Here is a 16,828-nt window from a genome sequence, read left to right on the forward strand (position 1 = left end):
TTAAGCAAACACTTTCAGAATGAGTATTAGGCACTTTCAGGTCCCTTGGGAACATTTTGCTCTCAGATCATAATTTTGTAAGTGGTTCCCCAGGGATCTGAAAGAATTCATGCTCTTATGGAAGGGGGCTCGCACACTTAAAAACTCGAGGATTTGCCCCAACACATGCATATGCTTGTAAAGACGTCCCAAAGTCTCAGTTTTGCTCCCAAAACTTGCTTCGTCTAAAATCTCCTGGGGGACATATTAAAAAATCCAGATATCCTGGTCCCTCCCCTGAAGACTGATTCAGTAGGTTTATAGTAGGGCCTTCCGGAATCTGGATTTTAACAAGGGTGCCTGGAAATCCTCATGGCTAGGCAAGTAAAGGCAATGCTTTCCAGCCAGGAGTCGCAGGTGGAGGGGGCAGGCCAGCCTACGGTCATTCCCACCACACCCCCAACAGATAGGCAGTGACTACGATGGGGAGGAGACCATACTGGCCTGAGTGACCACAGGGATCTGGTAGTAGGGGAGGCCTGTGCTGGGCATGGGGACTGCAGGGAGGAATGCTCCAGAAGAAGGGAAGAAGCACTCAGAACAGGGTTCAGAGGTGAGGGGGTTTGCCAACCACTCTGCATCTCCTCAAAGTTCATGAGGCGATCGTTCCTGCATAAGCTATTCTAAATGAGGCCGTTGCTGCTGGATTATGAGTCATAACCATAGGACGGTTTGGCCAGGACCTGTCCGGGGCGTAGCGGTGGGATGAAACAGAGGAGAACATCTGGAGAGTTAGGAGTAAATGTAATTTGGGGGGAGGTACCAGCTCATACGGTACAAAGTCATAGGTGCTCTGGTGTGGCTCAGGCCATGTTTCTCTGTGACCCTGAGCTCCTGAGGAAGGGCCTTGTGGGTTTGTGTGTGTGAACCCCAGGTGCCTCGTGTTTCCAGAGTCCAGCACAGTGCCTGGCACACAGTACATCATCAGTGGACGCCGCTGCCTTGCTTTGAACTGTGCCCCTTGATATTATTTGACCTTGGGGCTACTGGCATTTTGACGGAGATGTCTGACTCCCGACCAGAGCACTATCTGATTCTCATTTTCCCTTGAAAGTGTTAGGAAATGCTTAGGCCTGTGGCGGGAGTCACTGTCTACTCTAATTTCATTTCAGCGACTTAGTCTCCAGGTGTCTTGCTGGCTTCCCGTGGCTCTTCAGATTCACGCTGACTCAGGCCCGTCCCTTCGGATGCTGGTGCTGAGAAACCCTCCTGGCTCAGATTGAATGACCAGCCAGACACTCCAATCCCCCACTGCCTTGAATGTGGGCTCCTTCCTGAGGGGCCTTCTCTCTCTCTTTCTCCTACTCAGCAACATGCTCTAGAAGTCCCAGGTGGAATTCGTCAATGAAATACTGAGCCGCGCGAGCCTTCTCTGACAGCTTCAATTATCACCTGAGGGAGTAAAAACAAAAGTCAGGAAGAGATGTCAGAGGCAGAAAAGCAGCACAGAGTTGGGTCCTCCTGTGGCATGTATAACGTGAGGGAATAGGTTTTTCTTCTAAGGTTTGGCTCCGTTTTAGGAGTTTGCTTCCTGAGAGGCATTAAAAAGCCCTTATTTGACCAGTTAAAAAAAATAAGTGACCCGAAGAATGATTTATCTGTGATGGACTAACACTCTGTTTTTTAGGGTAGAGTGTAAAACATATGACTAACAATATCTTTTATTGAGCAACTACTATGTGCCAACTATTTGACCGAGATAGTCTCCAGTTCTTAAAGCCCTGCTACATATGTGGTCCTACATCCCTTCCCCATCTGCACCTTTCCAGTGAAGCTAAGGCTCTTCGAGAAATCTGCTCAAGGTAACAGAAGGTTGCAGGGTCAGGATTTGAACTTTGGACTCCAAAACCTAAAAAAAAAAAAATGCTCAGGAAAACAGTCTACCAACTCCTCAAAAGTTTGGACACGGAGTTCCAACATGAGCCAGCAATTCCTCATTTTTTTTTTTTTTTAGTCTTTAACACTTTTTATAACACTAATTTGTGTTTTGTTTTGGGAACGGCTTTATTGCGATATAATTAACATACCCTACGATTCAACCATGGAAAGTGTACACTTCAGTAATTGTTAGTGTATTCACAGACTTGTGCAGCCCTCATCGCAATAAATTTTAGAACATTTTCATCGCCAAAAGAGAACCCCCATATCCTTTAAGTATTACCTCCCTTATTCCTGGATCCCTTTTCCAGCCATAAGAAGCCACTGATCCACTTTCTGTCTTTATAGATTTGTATATTTTGAACATTTCACATAAATAGAATTATCCAGGATGTGTCCTCTTATGTCTGGCTTCTTTCCCTTAGCATCGTGTTTTCAAGGTTCATCCACGTTCATCCCTCTTTATGGCTGAATCATATTCTACAGTTGTATGGATTGAACTGTGTCCCTCCAAAATACATACGATGAAATCCTAACCCCTAGCACATCAGAATGTGACTTTATTTGAAAACAGGAACACTGCACATATAATCAGTCATGCTGGAGGTCAGATACATATACATAGCCATATTGAGTAGGTGGCTCCTGACTCCAGTATGATCGATGCCCTTATACAGAGGGGAAATTTGGCCACAGAGATGTGCACACAGGATGAACACCATGTGAACACAAAGAGATGAGAGCCATGTGCCTGTAAGCCGAGGAATGCCAGAGGTGGCCACCATCCACCAGAAGCTCAGAGAGAGGCACGGAAGATTCTCCCTCACAGTCCTCAAAGGTGCCAACCCTGCCAACACCTTCATCTTGGACTTCTAGCCTCCAGAAGTGTGAGACAATACATTTCTGTCTAAGCCACCCGGTCTGTGGCTCTTTGTCATGGCAGCCCCTGCAAACCAACACACACTATATGATTTTACCACATTTTGTTTGTTCACTTGTAAGTTGTTGGACATTTGAGTTGTTTCTACTTTTTGGCTATTATGAATAATGCTGCTATCAATCTTTGTGGACAAGTTTTTGTGTGGACGTGTGCTCTCATTTCTTTTGGGTGTATATGTACCTAGATGAGGAATTGCTGGCTCATGTTGGAACTCCGTGTTCAAACTTTTGAGGAGCTGGTAGACTGTTTTCCTGAGCAGTTACACCATTTTCCATTCTTGCCAGCAGTATATGAGGATCTGGTTTTTCCACATCTTTACCAGCATTGTTATTGTCTGTCTTTTTTATTAAGGTCATACTGTGAATTTGAAGTAGTATCATATTGTGGTTTGATTTGCATTTCCCTGATGACTAATTATATTGAGCATTTTTCACGTGCTTTACGGCCATTTGTGCATCTCCTTTGAAGAAAGGTCTATTCAGATTCTCTGCCCATTTTTTCCATTGGTCTGTCTTTTATTATTGAGTTATAAGAGTTCTTTATATATTCTAGATACAAGTCCCTTATCAGATATTTGCAAATATTTCCCCACAATCTGGGGGTTTTCTTCACTTTCTTGATGTATTCTTTGAAACACTAAAGTCTTTAATTTTGATGAAGTCCAATGTATATATTGCTGATTAGTGTTTTATCCACCTATTTTGCCTCTAAAACTTGCCCCTCTGTGGTTGGTTTTCCAAGAGCAGCCAAAGTGATCTTATTTTTAAGTATAAAGCAAACCCTCCCAGGCCTCTGCACGTGGGAAAATCCCAAAGATTCACTTGTGGGATCTGGCGCCATCCACCTCTCCAGTATCATCTTATATTCTCTCTCTTGCTCACAACATCCCAGCTGCTCTGACCTTTCTCTAAATGTCTACCTAGCTCCTGCTTTGGGGACTTTGCACTTGCTGTTCCTTTGTTGTATGAGCCTCTGTAATTTACATTCACCTGTTCCTTCTCTTCTTCCCAGACTCAGCTCAAATGCTGCTTCCTCCGAGAAGTCTTTCCTGATTGCCCTCTCTAATGTAGCAACTCCTCATCCACCCTAAATCCTCTTTATTACAGCACTCTGTTTCATTTCTGCCAAGGGGACTGACATGAAACTTTATTTATGTATTTACCATCTGTCTGTCTCTGCTCGAACCTAAGTTTGATAATAGCAGTGACCTTCTCTGGCTTGTTCATTGCTACATGTTCGTTTTGAGGACAGTGCTGGGCATATAGGAGGTAGTTGGGAAATATTAGTGGAATTACGGAGCAATGCGGTAGAGCAGTAACTAGACAAAGTGTAGTTTAGCATCTCAACTGAGAGAAGCCTTCATAAATCTCAGGATTGGAAAGAACCATAATCCTTTGGCTTTTATCAAGTCCCTTCAGTACAGTATAGTTTACCTAATTTGGAATATTGGGCCTCTGACAGGATGGGAAAGCCAAGGGGTGTATCCTTTATGTACGCGAGAAAAATCCTTCTCAAATTTTAAAATGTAAACAAATTACCGGGGGGTCTTGTTAACGTGCATCCTCTGATTCACTAGATCTGGGATTCTGCACTTCCACCAAACACTCAAGTGATGCTGTTGCTGGTCCGGAACAGCTTGGAGCAACAAGGGTTGAGGGGACATGAACACCTTAGTTCACAGGTGATGATGTCATACCACTGCCATCTTGAAACTAGCAGCATAGTAAGTCTTCACATAGCAAAGGAAGAAAGCTGCACATTTCAGTCTCTGAAGGGGTCAGGTCATCGAACAATCCCCTCCTCTCCACCATCCAATGCGAGATTTCCCTCTACAAACATATCTTTTCCAGAATACTTGAGCCAACGGAGAAGGCCCCATCGTGGGAAAAGCCTACTCACCTTCCTATCTCTCAAACCTATGGATTTTCTGTTGAATCGCTATGTCTTCTCTCATTTTGTATGCTGATAAAGAAGCACTTACATGCAATTCAATTCTACGAACACTTACTGAGCGTCTACTGTGCACCTGCCTTGTGTTTGGAACTAGAGGCACACAGACCTGCCCTTTTCCTCCAGGAGTCTAGGCTAGCGACTGCAGTGACATGAGAAAACAAATGTGCCAGTTATGATACAATATGAATGCTTCTAAAATGGAAGCATCCACAGCTCTGGGGGAGCTGAAGCATTTTATTTCCAGAGTGAAGTAGAGACTTATCAGTTGAGTGAAATAAGTGCACCCATCTTGTCTGACTCATTATTTGGCTAACCCAGTTGCTTCACACACCAAAGAGAATGGGGGAGGGGGTGAGCACAGGAGAGAGGAAGGGCAGGAGAGGCCTTTTACAGTGTACTAAGGTAGGGAGACCGGCACGCCATTCCATTTCCTAACAAGAGCACTGGAGACATGTCTAAGGCACCATGGAAACAGAGGAGGAGATGGTTGATTTGGCCTAGAATGTTTGTTTGTTCATTTTTTAAGCAGGCTCTACACCCAGTGGAGGACTTGAACTCAGGACCCCGTCACATGCTCTATAGACTGAGCCAGCCAGGCGCCCCTTGGCCGAGAATGTTTAAAAGCGTCATGGAAAGGAGGTTTGGGTTTGATCCTGAAGGATGATCAGAAGGTTGGCAGATGGACAAGAGGAGAGCACTCCAGGCTCAGGGTCTTGAGGGGAGGAAATACTTGATGAACTCAAGTTCAATCCAGTCCAGTGAGAGCTAGCTGTGGCCCAGGTGTGGGTTACTCGGTTGGGGGCAGGGGGGTGAGTGGCTGAGGATGAGGCCAGAGCAGCGGGGAAGCTAGGACTTGCCCTCCAGGAAACAGAGATTAAAGGCAGACAACCGTGTTCACGTCACGGATCAAAAAAGGGCTCTGTGAGTTGGGGAAAAATGAGAAGTTTAGTGCTGTTAAAATGCGGTCAGCAAACTCTGTCTGTAAGGGGCCATATAATACTGTAAATATTTTAGGTATGCGGACCTTTCGGAGTCTGTCACGACTATTCAACTCCACCATCACAGAGAATCTGTAAGTGAATGGGTGTGGTTGTATGCCAATCAAACTTTATCAATGCTCACATTTGAGATGCATATCATTTTCACGTGTGACGAAATAGTATTCTTCTTTTGATTTTTTTTTCTACTATCGGAAAATGTCAAAACCATTCCCAGCTCAAGGTCAGTATAAAGTCAGGCTGAGGCCCGTACCTGACCCCTGGGCTGTAGTTTGCGGACCCTGGGTGAGAGCAAGGCCGAGGGAAGGTAAGAGTGGCGGAAGCTGGGGAAAAGCCTGGCACAGACTGCGACTAAGGAGTTCAACTGTATCCTGTGGCCAATAGAGAGCCACCGGAGCTGTTCAGGGCAGGAATATGGTGTTCAGATGAGGCACAAGTGGGAATCGGTGCCACCTGAGGGTGTCCTAGGAAGCCTGAGAATGGAGCTAAGTTGAGGGGGAAGCCAGTGATTTGCTGCAAGAAAATAAATTAATGCAAGCACTCTTTAAAAGCTTTAGCAAAATCTATTTACAGACAGAGTGCTAATTAAACTTTCTTCGCTTTTTCATTAAAACAGACCACACCCTCTGTTGGCACTTAATTGTGTTTTTCCAAGTACTTGAAAACAACAAATGGCATTTTCTTAATTACCCTAAGATAATTTTTATTAACACAAGTTGCCTTTGCATGTACAGTCCAATTTATTGAGATTTTTGTCCCACTTGGGCTTTATTCCATCAGCATGACTCAGAGCGGGAAGGTCTAATGCTCTGCCTCCTGGCAGGGAAGATACAATTATATTCAGTAGTGGGCTGGTAAATGTTTAACAACCTGCGGGGGGGGGGGGGGGGGGAGGGGGGAGGTGTGTATACATACATTTATTTTAACTTTCACTGACATAAGGGATATACAGTACCCAATTTATAAATAATACCAAATTATACAATATTCGTTATGATAAATTCCATACAGCTAATTAATTCTCACAGAATGCTTTCATTTCTTTTTGCTGAACTCTTGTATTCATGGCCAATCGGTGTTTGCAACTCAACCATGATATGACAAAATAAGACTACGAATAAATGCTTGATTATTATCCAGTTCAGCGAAGAACTTGCTCATGTCATTGACAAATGAGTGTAGTTCCAACATGAATGTTGGTTGATATTTCTGTCCATGTTAATAAATAAGACAAAAGTGAATCCATAAAGATATACGCTGTAGCTTCACTCATCTGTCAATGACATGAGCAACCTCTTTGCTGAATCGTATCACAGTTTGCAAATACTAGAAGAACATGACCTCAGATATTTTCACTGTTCACAACGTAAAGGTTACAGACATGACACGATTTTAATCTGTGTTATTAACATCTTCCTACCACTTTATTAAGTTTAGACAATCAACACAACAATAAATAAAACCTTGGTTTTTAGCCTTTGTAAATACTCTCACCATGGACAATTTCAAGCTGCCAGAATGTGGAATTGGGAAGAGATGTATAGTAGCACACCGTTAGAATAGTGTTTCTACCATACGGGTGCAACCAGCAGTTTGCCAAGTGTCTGAAAACCTAACTGTCGTTCTCTGGAATCAGCTCTAGCCGGCTCCAGCATAGAGCAGATTATGCCTCATTTTTCTAGAACTGCCTCTTGCAGTTCAGCAATCAAGAGTGTTACCCAGAGAAATTGCTTTGTTAAAACAAAAAAACGAACAGACCTCAAGTATCTTAATGTGAAGTCAGCTATGAATAAATCAGTTTGTCATCTAAAATTACCAGCTTAATAAAGTGACAACATTCTCAAAAATTAGCTTTAAACAGCCTCTAAAACATGCTCATTCTCACATGTCTGGGACCAATGATTAGATGCTCAGTAATAATATGGCCCTCGTGGCATTTTCCCTTTTGTGCTCAAACTAACACAAAACATGGATCATGGAATCAGGGGGATTCAAAATTAGCTAGTCCAGCTTCTCTCATTTTACAAATGAACTGAATCCAGAGAGGTTAATTTACTTATCCAACTCACAGAGAAGCAAAGCGGATATCAAAACCTCAGTTTTCATTTGTAAAATAGTTTCTGTGTGATATTTTTTTCCCCCTCAAGTGCAAGGTGAGATCATTGTGGTAAACGTATCCAAACTTCTCTCACTTTGGGATAAGTGCCTCCCTTTAGTAACACTGTTTTGGGGAGAATGTCATTAAACTGTAGAAAAGAAACTTCTGGTTATACTTACATGTTATATCACTAGGGTTTTTGTGGATCCCCCTCCCCCTTATTTCATTACACATTTTACCACAATTCTTTTAAGGCATAGCTCTATGTATCATTCTAAGAGTAATTGTTCACAAATTAATAGCAAGTGAACTGGATAAGTCTTGTGCTAAACCAGCCAACCCTCAAGCACATTTCAGAGTTAAGAACATATTTTATACCTTGACCTGGGAGTAAAAAATCCCCAGGCTCTTGAGAACTACTGGAGGCAGAAAATTCCTTTGGAAAATGGGCTGTTGGCCAGACTCAGTGAGCCGCTGAAAATGTCATTTTTGAGAGGAGAGTTTCTTTCCTCTTCCCTGGAAATGACAAGTCTGCAACACCACATTTCTTTTCTTTTCTTCCTTTTTTAATTTTTTTATTTTTAAGTAATACAAGCCTACAACCTCTTATCTGAAATTCCTGGGGCCAGATGTGTGTGGAATTTAGAGCTTTTCAGATTTTAGAATGGTAATACAGCACATACACTGGATATTCTGAGTCAACCCCAGTAGGGTCTGGGGCAATACTCCATAATCAAGCACATTTATATTTTGCAGCAAAACATGAATATTCATATGAAGTGGGATAAACAAGACTATAAAATAGCTTCATGTCAGTTCATTTCAGGTCAATTTTATGACTGAGATTTATTTTCAAAATTTTAGGTTTTCAGTGCTACTTAGATGTGAAAGTTCTTGATAAGGGAGTACAGGCCTTTAATGATGTTATCAGTAAGTTCTTCCCTTAATGCATTAAAAAAATGTGTGTGTGTGTGTGTGTGTAATGTCTTCTTGAGCCACGTTCAACTTTAATTTTATTCTTTGTTGGAAACTACTCATTCTCATTATATTAATTTCAGAGACACATTAGCTGTGTCCTGCTCTGATCTTGCTTTAATTCCCCGCTTTTGCATGGAGCAAGGTTTTCTGCGATTCTCAGGGGTGTCTGTGAGAGTACACTGCTTTCACGTTCTGTCACATGTGTCCTCTTTGCAATACCAGTGGACTTGGCAGTGACTTGCTTCCCACCAGCCCTCCTTGCAAAATACATTGCAGCTTTCCAATTTTATTTCTGTGGCTACTGGAAGTTCCTGTAAAGATACCTGAAAAGTTATATTAAACTACAGGAAACAAGAACAGGAGTTGCCTATGAAGAGAGAGTGGAGAAGAACATCATGCTCAACTTTGTCGCTGTAAAAGAAATCTTGATCAGTCTGGCTAATGCTGTCCTAGATGCCAAGGAAAAACACGTCTTCCTCGTCTTAAATCCTCAGGGCCTACTAGATACTAGTCCTCTAAGAGTCAAGACTGGAAAAATTATCCGGAATATTCTCCAGTGTCAACAACAAAAGCTGTAGCTGTAAAACTAGCTAGGAGGAAAACAGAGTCGGCCTGGTGTAGGGGAGGATGTATAAATATAAACATGGGCAGGATTTGGATTGTACAAAGTTGCCTATAGAGGAAACCCACCAAGAGTGAAAACACTTAAAAGAAGCAGAGATGCTATGGTTTTAAAAACTGTAACTTATTGCCTGGTGCAGTAATAAAAGCTATGCACTAATGCAGCTATTTCGGACAGCTAAATTTCACAGGCAATGCTACTAAAATACCAAAGGCCATACATAACGTCTGACCCAAGCTGCCATGTCATATAGCAAATTCTTACATGGGCGCTTAAAAAAGATTGTTTGACTGGTCCACTGTCCTGCAGCTTTGTCAGGAGACTGCTTTGTCTGACATACTGAATTTCGTGTCTCTCACACTTCCTCCTTTTCAGATGCACAAAAGGTTTTTGTCAAGTTTCTCTTGGTTTTATGGCTGGCAGCTACAGAAACCATGCGACATGCCTGGTGTAGAGTTATAGAGTGATTTGATGTGACTGGTGTCTTCAGAGCTTCTGGATATTAAAAAATAACTATTAAAATTTCCTTAAGAGCTGTTATGTGAAAATCTGTAGACTAATTCAAACTCTATACTGGACCAGTTATGTACGAGATTTGCCTGCCATTGTTGCATGTTCTCTCTGAAACCATATGAAAAAGAGCTTTTTCCGGTTCCCATGCCCTTCCCCGGTTCACTGCCCTTCCTACAGAAAATCCACCTCGGGGCATCCAGTTGTCCTCTCAGGCTGGGTCCTGGTCTAGTACCCTAAAACTATTTCCAACGAACCCAGAACGATCTGTGCTTCCGTAAGATTAGGGAACACGACTGGGATATTCATTAGGGGCCTAGGAGCTCTGTGGCACTCTGACCTGCGAGGCAGCGGGACCGAAGTTGGAGCCCCGCCGTCCCCGGGGCCTTCACCGTGTGCTCTTTTGGGCAAACTGTTTTCTATATAAAGCAAATAACTCTCGCTCTACGTGCCTCGTGAGGCTGGGAGGATGAGATGACTTTACGTAGGGCACCGGAGCACTCACCATATGCTCATTTCTTCTGACTGTTACCGAACCCCAAACTGGCGAGGGGGGGCTGCCCCGCGGGGCGCGGGAGGCATTTGTCGCGCGGAGTGCCGGCCCGGGGTGGGTCGCACCGTCCAGCAGGGGGCGAGCTCCTCATACTTTCTCCCTCCCCCGGACGGGCATGCCCGGCGGTCTTGGGCGGGGGGAAACCCCGGGAAGAGTCCAAGCCCGGGGTGGGGTAGGGTCCAGAGGGGTGGGCTGCGGCTCGGCCCAGAAGGGTGCGACGCGGCCCCGCCTGTCCGCCAGGCCCGGGGGGCGCGCCCTCGAACCACGGCGCGCAGCGCGGGGTCCGAACGCCGAGACAATGCGGCGCGCGGTGGCGGACGAGCGGCTCGGCTGGCCGGGGCGCGCGCCGCCTTCCTTCCTGCAGGCTCGGCTTCCCGGCGGCCGCGGCGGCCGCGGCGGCGGCGGCGGCGGCGGCGGCGAGCGCGCGGATTGGCGGCCCGGCCCTCCGCGCCGCCCCGCCCCGCCCCGCGCTCGGCCGGCCGCCGCCCCCGGCCCGGACCCGCCCCTCTCCGCGGGAGTCGCTCGGGGCCCGCGGCTGGGTGGCGGGCAGTTCCCGCCGGCTCTGCGCGTCCGCCTCGGGGCTCGCTCGGGAGGGCAGGCGGCGGAGCCCTCGGCGCGGCGGGCGGACCGGCCGGGCCCGAGCTGTGCGGGGCTGCGCGCGCGGCCCCTGCTCCCGCCGCCGGGCCCCGCGGGCGGTCGACCCGCGCCCTGCGGCGGCTCCTGCGGCTCCTGCGGCTCCTGCGGCGGCGGCCCGCGCCCCGGCGCTTCCCTTTGTCCGCGGGCCGGGCGAGCTGCGGGCGCGGCGGAGGCGGCGGCGTCGTCCGAGCGGCCGGTCGGAGCCCGCGCGGCGGCTGAGGCGGCGGCTTCCCCGCGGCCGGCCGCCCGCGCCCGCGCGCCGAGGCGATGCCGGACCAGATCTCCGTGTCGGAATTCGTGGCCGAGACCCATGAGGACTACAAGGCGCCCACGGCCTCGAGCTTCACCACGCGCACGGCGCAGTGCCGGAACACTGTGGCGGCCATCGAGGAGGTGAGCGGCGCCGGGGGCGGGCGTCGCCGGGCGGCGGGGGCGGGCGGCCGGGCGGGCCGGCGGCCCCGGCCTCAGGTGGCCCCGCGCCCTGCCCGCCGCTCGTCCCGCCGGTCCGCCCCCGCGCCTGCCCCCGGCGCCCGCAGCCCGGGAAAAGTTTCTTTCCTCAAAATCCGACGCGGCCGGGCCACCCGTGCCCGACACAGAAGCCCTTTGTTCCGTGGAGGTGGCTCTGAGGAGGTGGCTGATGGCTACCTTGGGCCTTTCCAGGAGCCAACCCCTCTGCCCTCTTCTCCGTCGCGGGGCCCCGGGCCGGGCGGCTCCCGGCGGCGCGGCCAACTTGGGCTGGCAAGGCGGGGTGGGCGGTGAGCGGGCACCCCCGCGCCCGGCGCGGCGGGGGTCGTGGGCTCGCCGGCCGTCCCCGGGCGCCCGCCTCCCACTTGTTGGGGAAGAGCCCCTGCGCCGCGGCGCAGCGGTGTGCTCCGAGCCCCGCTGCAGCCCGCGCCCCCGCTGCCCGACTCTCGGGCGCGTCGGAGGACCCCGGCTGTCCGGGAAAAGGTGTGCACGCCTTCGCGGGGGAGGCCTGGCCGCCTTCCGCACCGCGCCCGGGAGCCGCGTGCGGCGAGCTGTGTGCGGAGCCGGGGCTTCTGATCCGAGGACCTCTGGTAGCCGCCCCCAGTTGCGTGGGTCTCACCTGCTTGAGCCCCTGATCGCCGCCCTCCCTGTCAGCCTGGAAGAGGCCTGATTTTGGTCAAGTGCGTTCAAGGTGCAAAGTCATCGTGCCTAGTGCGAACCGGTAAGCCCTCCACATCCTGCGGAGAGAACACTTCGGAGTGAACCAGCTTGGGTTGACAGTCCGAGCAGCCTGCGGCGAAGGGCTGAGGTTGAGAGTCCGGGGCCGCCGCTGGGTGTGTGGTGTGGGGCAGCGCCGCCGCGCTCTGCCCTCACTTCCCTCACCTAGCAAACGAGACTAGTAATACATCCTTTCCGGGGTTATTGCGAGGGTGAGAGACGTGGTGTGTAAGGTGCTTCGCGCTCTGCTTGGCTCGTAATAGGTAACTGGTTTAGAAGCCACGCGTGTGCCGGTATAGAATAGATTACGTTTCTCTAGGCCAGAATGTCAAGTTACAGCCTTAAAATGGGGGTATGGTAGGGATTCTAGAAGATGATGATTGCACTAGAGTGAGGGGAGGTCACCACAGAGCTTTTAATTAAGTGATGCCATTAATTTTTTTGCCCACTTGAACAAAGCATCTGCTGTTAGGAATTGTTGGGGGGAAAAATCCAGACTGTTGCCCTTCATGGGAATTTTTTTCTTTGTAGACATAAACAGTCAATCATAGGCTAAATCATAAGTAATAGATTCAGCATTCTGAATGTTTTAAGTATAGCTAGGGCATCGGCCGGCCCTCCTTCCTTCTCTCCTTTTTTTGGTGGAGGAGAGCTACCCCTAAACGTTTTGTAGTGAGTTCTGTAATCCCACATCACTTAATTCTGCTTGTGTCAGGAAGGCTTAAAAAAGATGGCTTCAAAGTGGGCAGATGGGGATGACCCAAAGAAGTTTTTCCAGAAGTACTGGTTGAAAAGCAAGGGGAACGTTTTCTCCATGTGTTGAGACTACACTACTAATAATGTCTATGGAAGGATTGCAACCAAAAAAGTAGCTGAATATTTCTTTAGGGAAGGAAGCTTTTACATGATGCCTTAAAGCTTGATTGTGTGTGAAGTTCTGTTTCTTTTCCCCATTGCAGTTTGTCACTTAAATATTAACACTGGCAGATGCTGGGAAGCTAGGCAAATAGGAATTGCTATTAAAATTGGCATCCCTTCCTCTGATTAATTTTAGTTTGTGGTGTATAATTCCAAAGCTTTTTTTGTATGCTGTGCAGGAGATTATCTGAGAGCTCAGTTACTGAGCAGATTAAAAAGAGACTGGATTTGGTCATTTTATTAAATTGCAAGCTTGCTCCGTGTTGCCATCGAAGCACACGAATTCGTTAAATTCTCAAAAATGAAAAAATTGAGATCATTACAGGTCTGTTTTCACTTTAAGCAAAGCCACTATTCATACTATCATGATGAAATTTGTGAGTTTGGATTTTTGAGATAACTACATTTGAAAGGTGTTTAGTCTCTGAGGAATCACTGTGGATTCCTTTAAATAATGCTCTGTCCTCGGGTGTTTAATGTTCATTCCCGTTACCGAAACTTGTTCCGTATATACTTTGATTAAGAAGTGATGCCCACATAGTTTGGTTTTCAACAAGCATCTACTTTTCATACTGAAGTGAGACAGAGAGTGGGTATTGTAACTTGTTATTCATTTAACAGAAATAAAATAAATTTAAAATTTGCAGGCTCTTGGCCCTATGTTTAAATAAATGATTCATGAAATTAGCAAACTAATTTTAAACTGAAAAACCTTTGTGAACCTTATACTGTGAATGTCACATCTCTTAACGTCTATTTCTCATCCCGGTTTTATACATTAGGAAATTGAGACTCAGGATAATTTGCTCAAGGTTATAGAGCCTAGTAAGTTGAAGAGCTGGAATTGAACTTGGCTCCATGTTGTTTTCATAAGTGTTGCTGTTTCCTGTTACTTTCTTTTTTAAGATTATTTTTAAGTAACCTCTACACCCAACATGGGGTTTGAATTTACAGCGCTCCACTGACTGAGCCAGCCAGGTGCCCCTGTTTTTTGTTACTTTTAAATAATGCTGAATTCTCAAAAAAAGAAAAAAAAAACTGATTTCTCTGAATTCCTCATTTGTCAGACCTGGTTCAAGTTCAGACTCTACTACTTGCCAGTTGTCTAAACTTGGGTGAGACACCTGACGTTTTCTCACCTTCCTCAGCACTAAATTCTGGATAATAATACTTCTCTACTTCAGAGGGTTGTGGGGAGGGTTTACTGAGATAATCCACAGCACCATACCTGACAGACAACTGGTTTAGTAAATGTTAACTGCTTAACAGATTATATTATAGTTAATCCATGGAAACTGGTGAGGGCTTTGGCACCAAGTTGGGATTTACATGGGGGTTGGGTAGGAAGAGTAGGGGAAATGGATGAATGGTTGAATGAGTTAAGTGAATGAAAAACTATGTATCTGTTAACCCATGCTTATTTTTTTTTTAACCAGTTTGTTGTCTTGGCAGCAGGTCAGCACATAGCTATATTTTAAAATATTCGCCTGGTGATCACTTTCTCTGGGTGAAGTAATTATTGTGCACATTTTTAGCAAAGTCTGCTGCTACCACTAGATGGAATCTGCCCTGTGTTTTTGGAAATAATGGAAAAAAATAAGTAGTTGTGGCATAACTCTGAAAAGTGAGCTTTTCCCCTTTTTTGGGGGGGGTTATTTCTGTCTCAGTTTCTTTGAGTCTCTAGGCACTTTGAAATATTCTCAGAATAGGAAAAAATTGTGTATATATTTGGAATATTCATGTTTATAAAACCCTCCTGTAGAGCACCATCCATTCTATCTTGCTTATTTGGCTTTGTTAGATATGTAGTTTTAAAAATAAATTTGATGTTGACTTGTAAGTATTAAAATTTAATCTACTTCTTTCCGGGGCCATAATTCTCTACTCTGTTTTCCTTGGTTACCTTGGAAATCTCATTGCTGTCACAGGGTTCTGACTGCAGGGGTAAAATGAACATCTGGGCTGCCCAGATTCCCAGGGGCCTTGCTGTCCTTGGGGCCAGATGCCCCTCCCAGCAGTTAGAGTGGGAACCTGGCCCATGTACTTTTTTAGGCAAGAATGTGATTGTGAATCTTAGCTCTTTGTGAAGAGGGCTCCTCCAAATCCCAGACTAACAGATCTTGGATCTTTTGTCAGAAGGACATCATCTTTTTGCCTATGCATTTGTGTTTTTGGAAACGAGGTTCTGTGGTCAAACAGGGCCACCTTATTTATGCTGTGTTCTGAAATCTGGGCTTAATGTGTTTGGAAATTTTTGAGTCATTTAAGGAGGAAATGATCTTCTCTTGTTATGTAATTCCGCCCCCCCTTCCCGCAATTCAGTTTCCCTCTTTCTTGTGATTAACAGTAAAAATACTAATGGTACTCCTGGTAGGTTCCAGGCTCTGTCATGCAGTTTTTATTGAGTCCTGTTGTATGCTAGGTGATGGGAATAGAATACCAAGTGGAGTAAGTTCTGTCTTTGAAAGAACCTACAAACTTAAGTGAGAGAGGCTGACATCTTATAAACAAATCCGTGCAATAAACTAGGTCAATGTGAGGGCTTTGGCTGTAAGATTGTCCAGAAACACGGATGCCCAGGGATGGCATTGGTCAAGTGTGCTTGGGGCTGTGGTTAGGAGGGCCTTGTATAGGGATGTGCGATTGAGTCGCGAGGTCAAGGTGATCATCTGTGGGTTACCACATGCTTTAGTCCCTAAAGTCTCAAAATGGTCTTCTGTGTCTGCCTTCCTGCCTTGAGTAAATCGATCCACTCCTGAGGTGGTGGCCAACTAGGCTTCTGATAGGATTCTCATCGTGTGCAATTTACAGAGGGCTGCTCAAGCCAAGAATTTGGAGGGATCCTTAATTCTTCTCTTACGCTCCACATTTCTAGACATTGCTACCTTTCTTCATGGAGCATATACACTGTAGGCATGTACTATCTAACATGGTAGCCCAAGATTAAAAATTCAGTTTCTCTACTGTACTAACTGAAATTCAAGTGCTAGTAGCCATGTGTGTATTGGACAGTGTACATTTAGAACATTTTTGTCCTTGCAGAAAGTGCTGTCGGACAGTGCTGTTTCAGACCCTTGCGACTCAAGGCAGGACCGCCTGACCAGCAGCACTGGCATCACCTGGTAGCGTGTTGGCACTGCAGAGTCTCAGATCCCACCTAGACCCGAAACGGACTACATTTTAATGACATCCCCAGGTGCATTACATGCATATTAAAGTTTGAGAAGCACCGTTCTTCTAAGAGAAGAGTGTGAATCCTGGCTGCACAGTAGAATCACTTGGGGGCGGGCGGGGGTGCGGATTTTGTAGAACCCAGATGCCTGGCCTACTCCCTGAAAGTCTGACTAACTGGTTTGGGTGGGGCCTGAAGCATTGGCATTTTTTAAAGCTTCTCCCCAAATGGGGTCGTAATCCCTGCAGTAAACAGATAATCATGTAGTGTAACATTGGTTACACTATCAGTGATAGGTGATAAGTGATAAGAAGAAAAGTTGAGTGGAATTCGGGACTGGAAAGGGACTTT

The 16,828-nt window shown here is 46.5% G+C and overlaps 1 protein-coding gene across 1 annotated transcript in view; it reads left to right on the plus strand.

The window, feature by feature from the left end:
- Positions 1–11,472: 11,472 nt before the first annotated feature.
- The window catches only part of ASAP2 (ArfGAP with SH3 domain, ankyrin repeat and PH domain 2), a 168,339-nt gene continuing 162,983 nt past the window's right edge, over positions 11,473–16,828 (plus strand). The window contains exon 1 of the mRNA XM_088026308.1: positions 11,473–11,598. Coding sequence (XP_087882434.1) covers positions 11,473–11,598 — 126 coding nt within the window. The remainder of the gene's footprint in view (positions 11,599–16,828) is intronic.

Source organism: Eumetopias jubatus, unplaced genomic scaffold (genome assembly GCF_037043125.1).
Source record: "Eumetopias jubatus isolate StellerSeaLion01/CBP00866 unplaced genomic scaffold, mEumJub1_p1.0 scaffold_9, whole genome shotgun sequence".
NCBI classification, from domain to species: domain Eukaryota; kingdom Metazoa; phylum Chordata; class Mammalia; order Carnivora; family Otariidae; genus Eumetopias; species Eumetopias jubatus.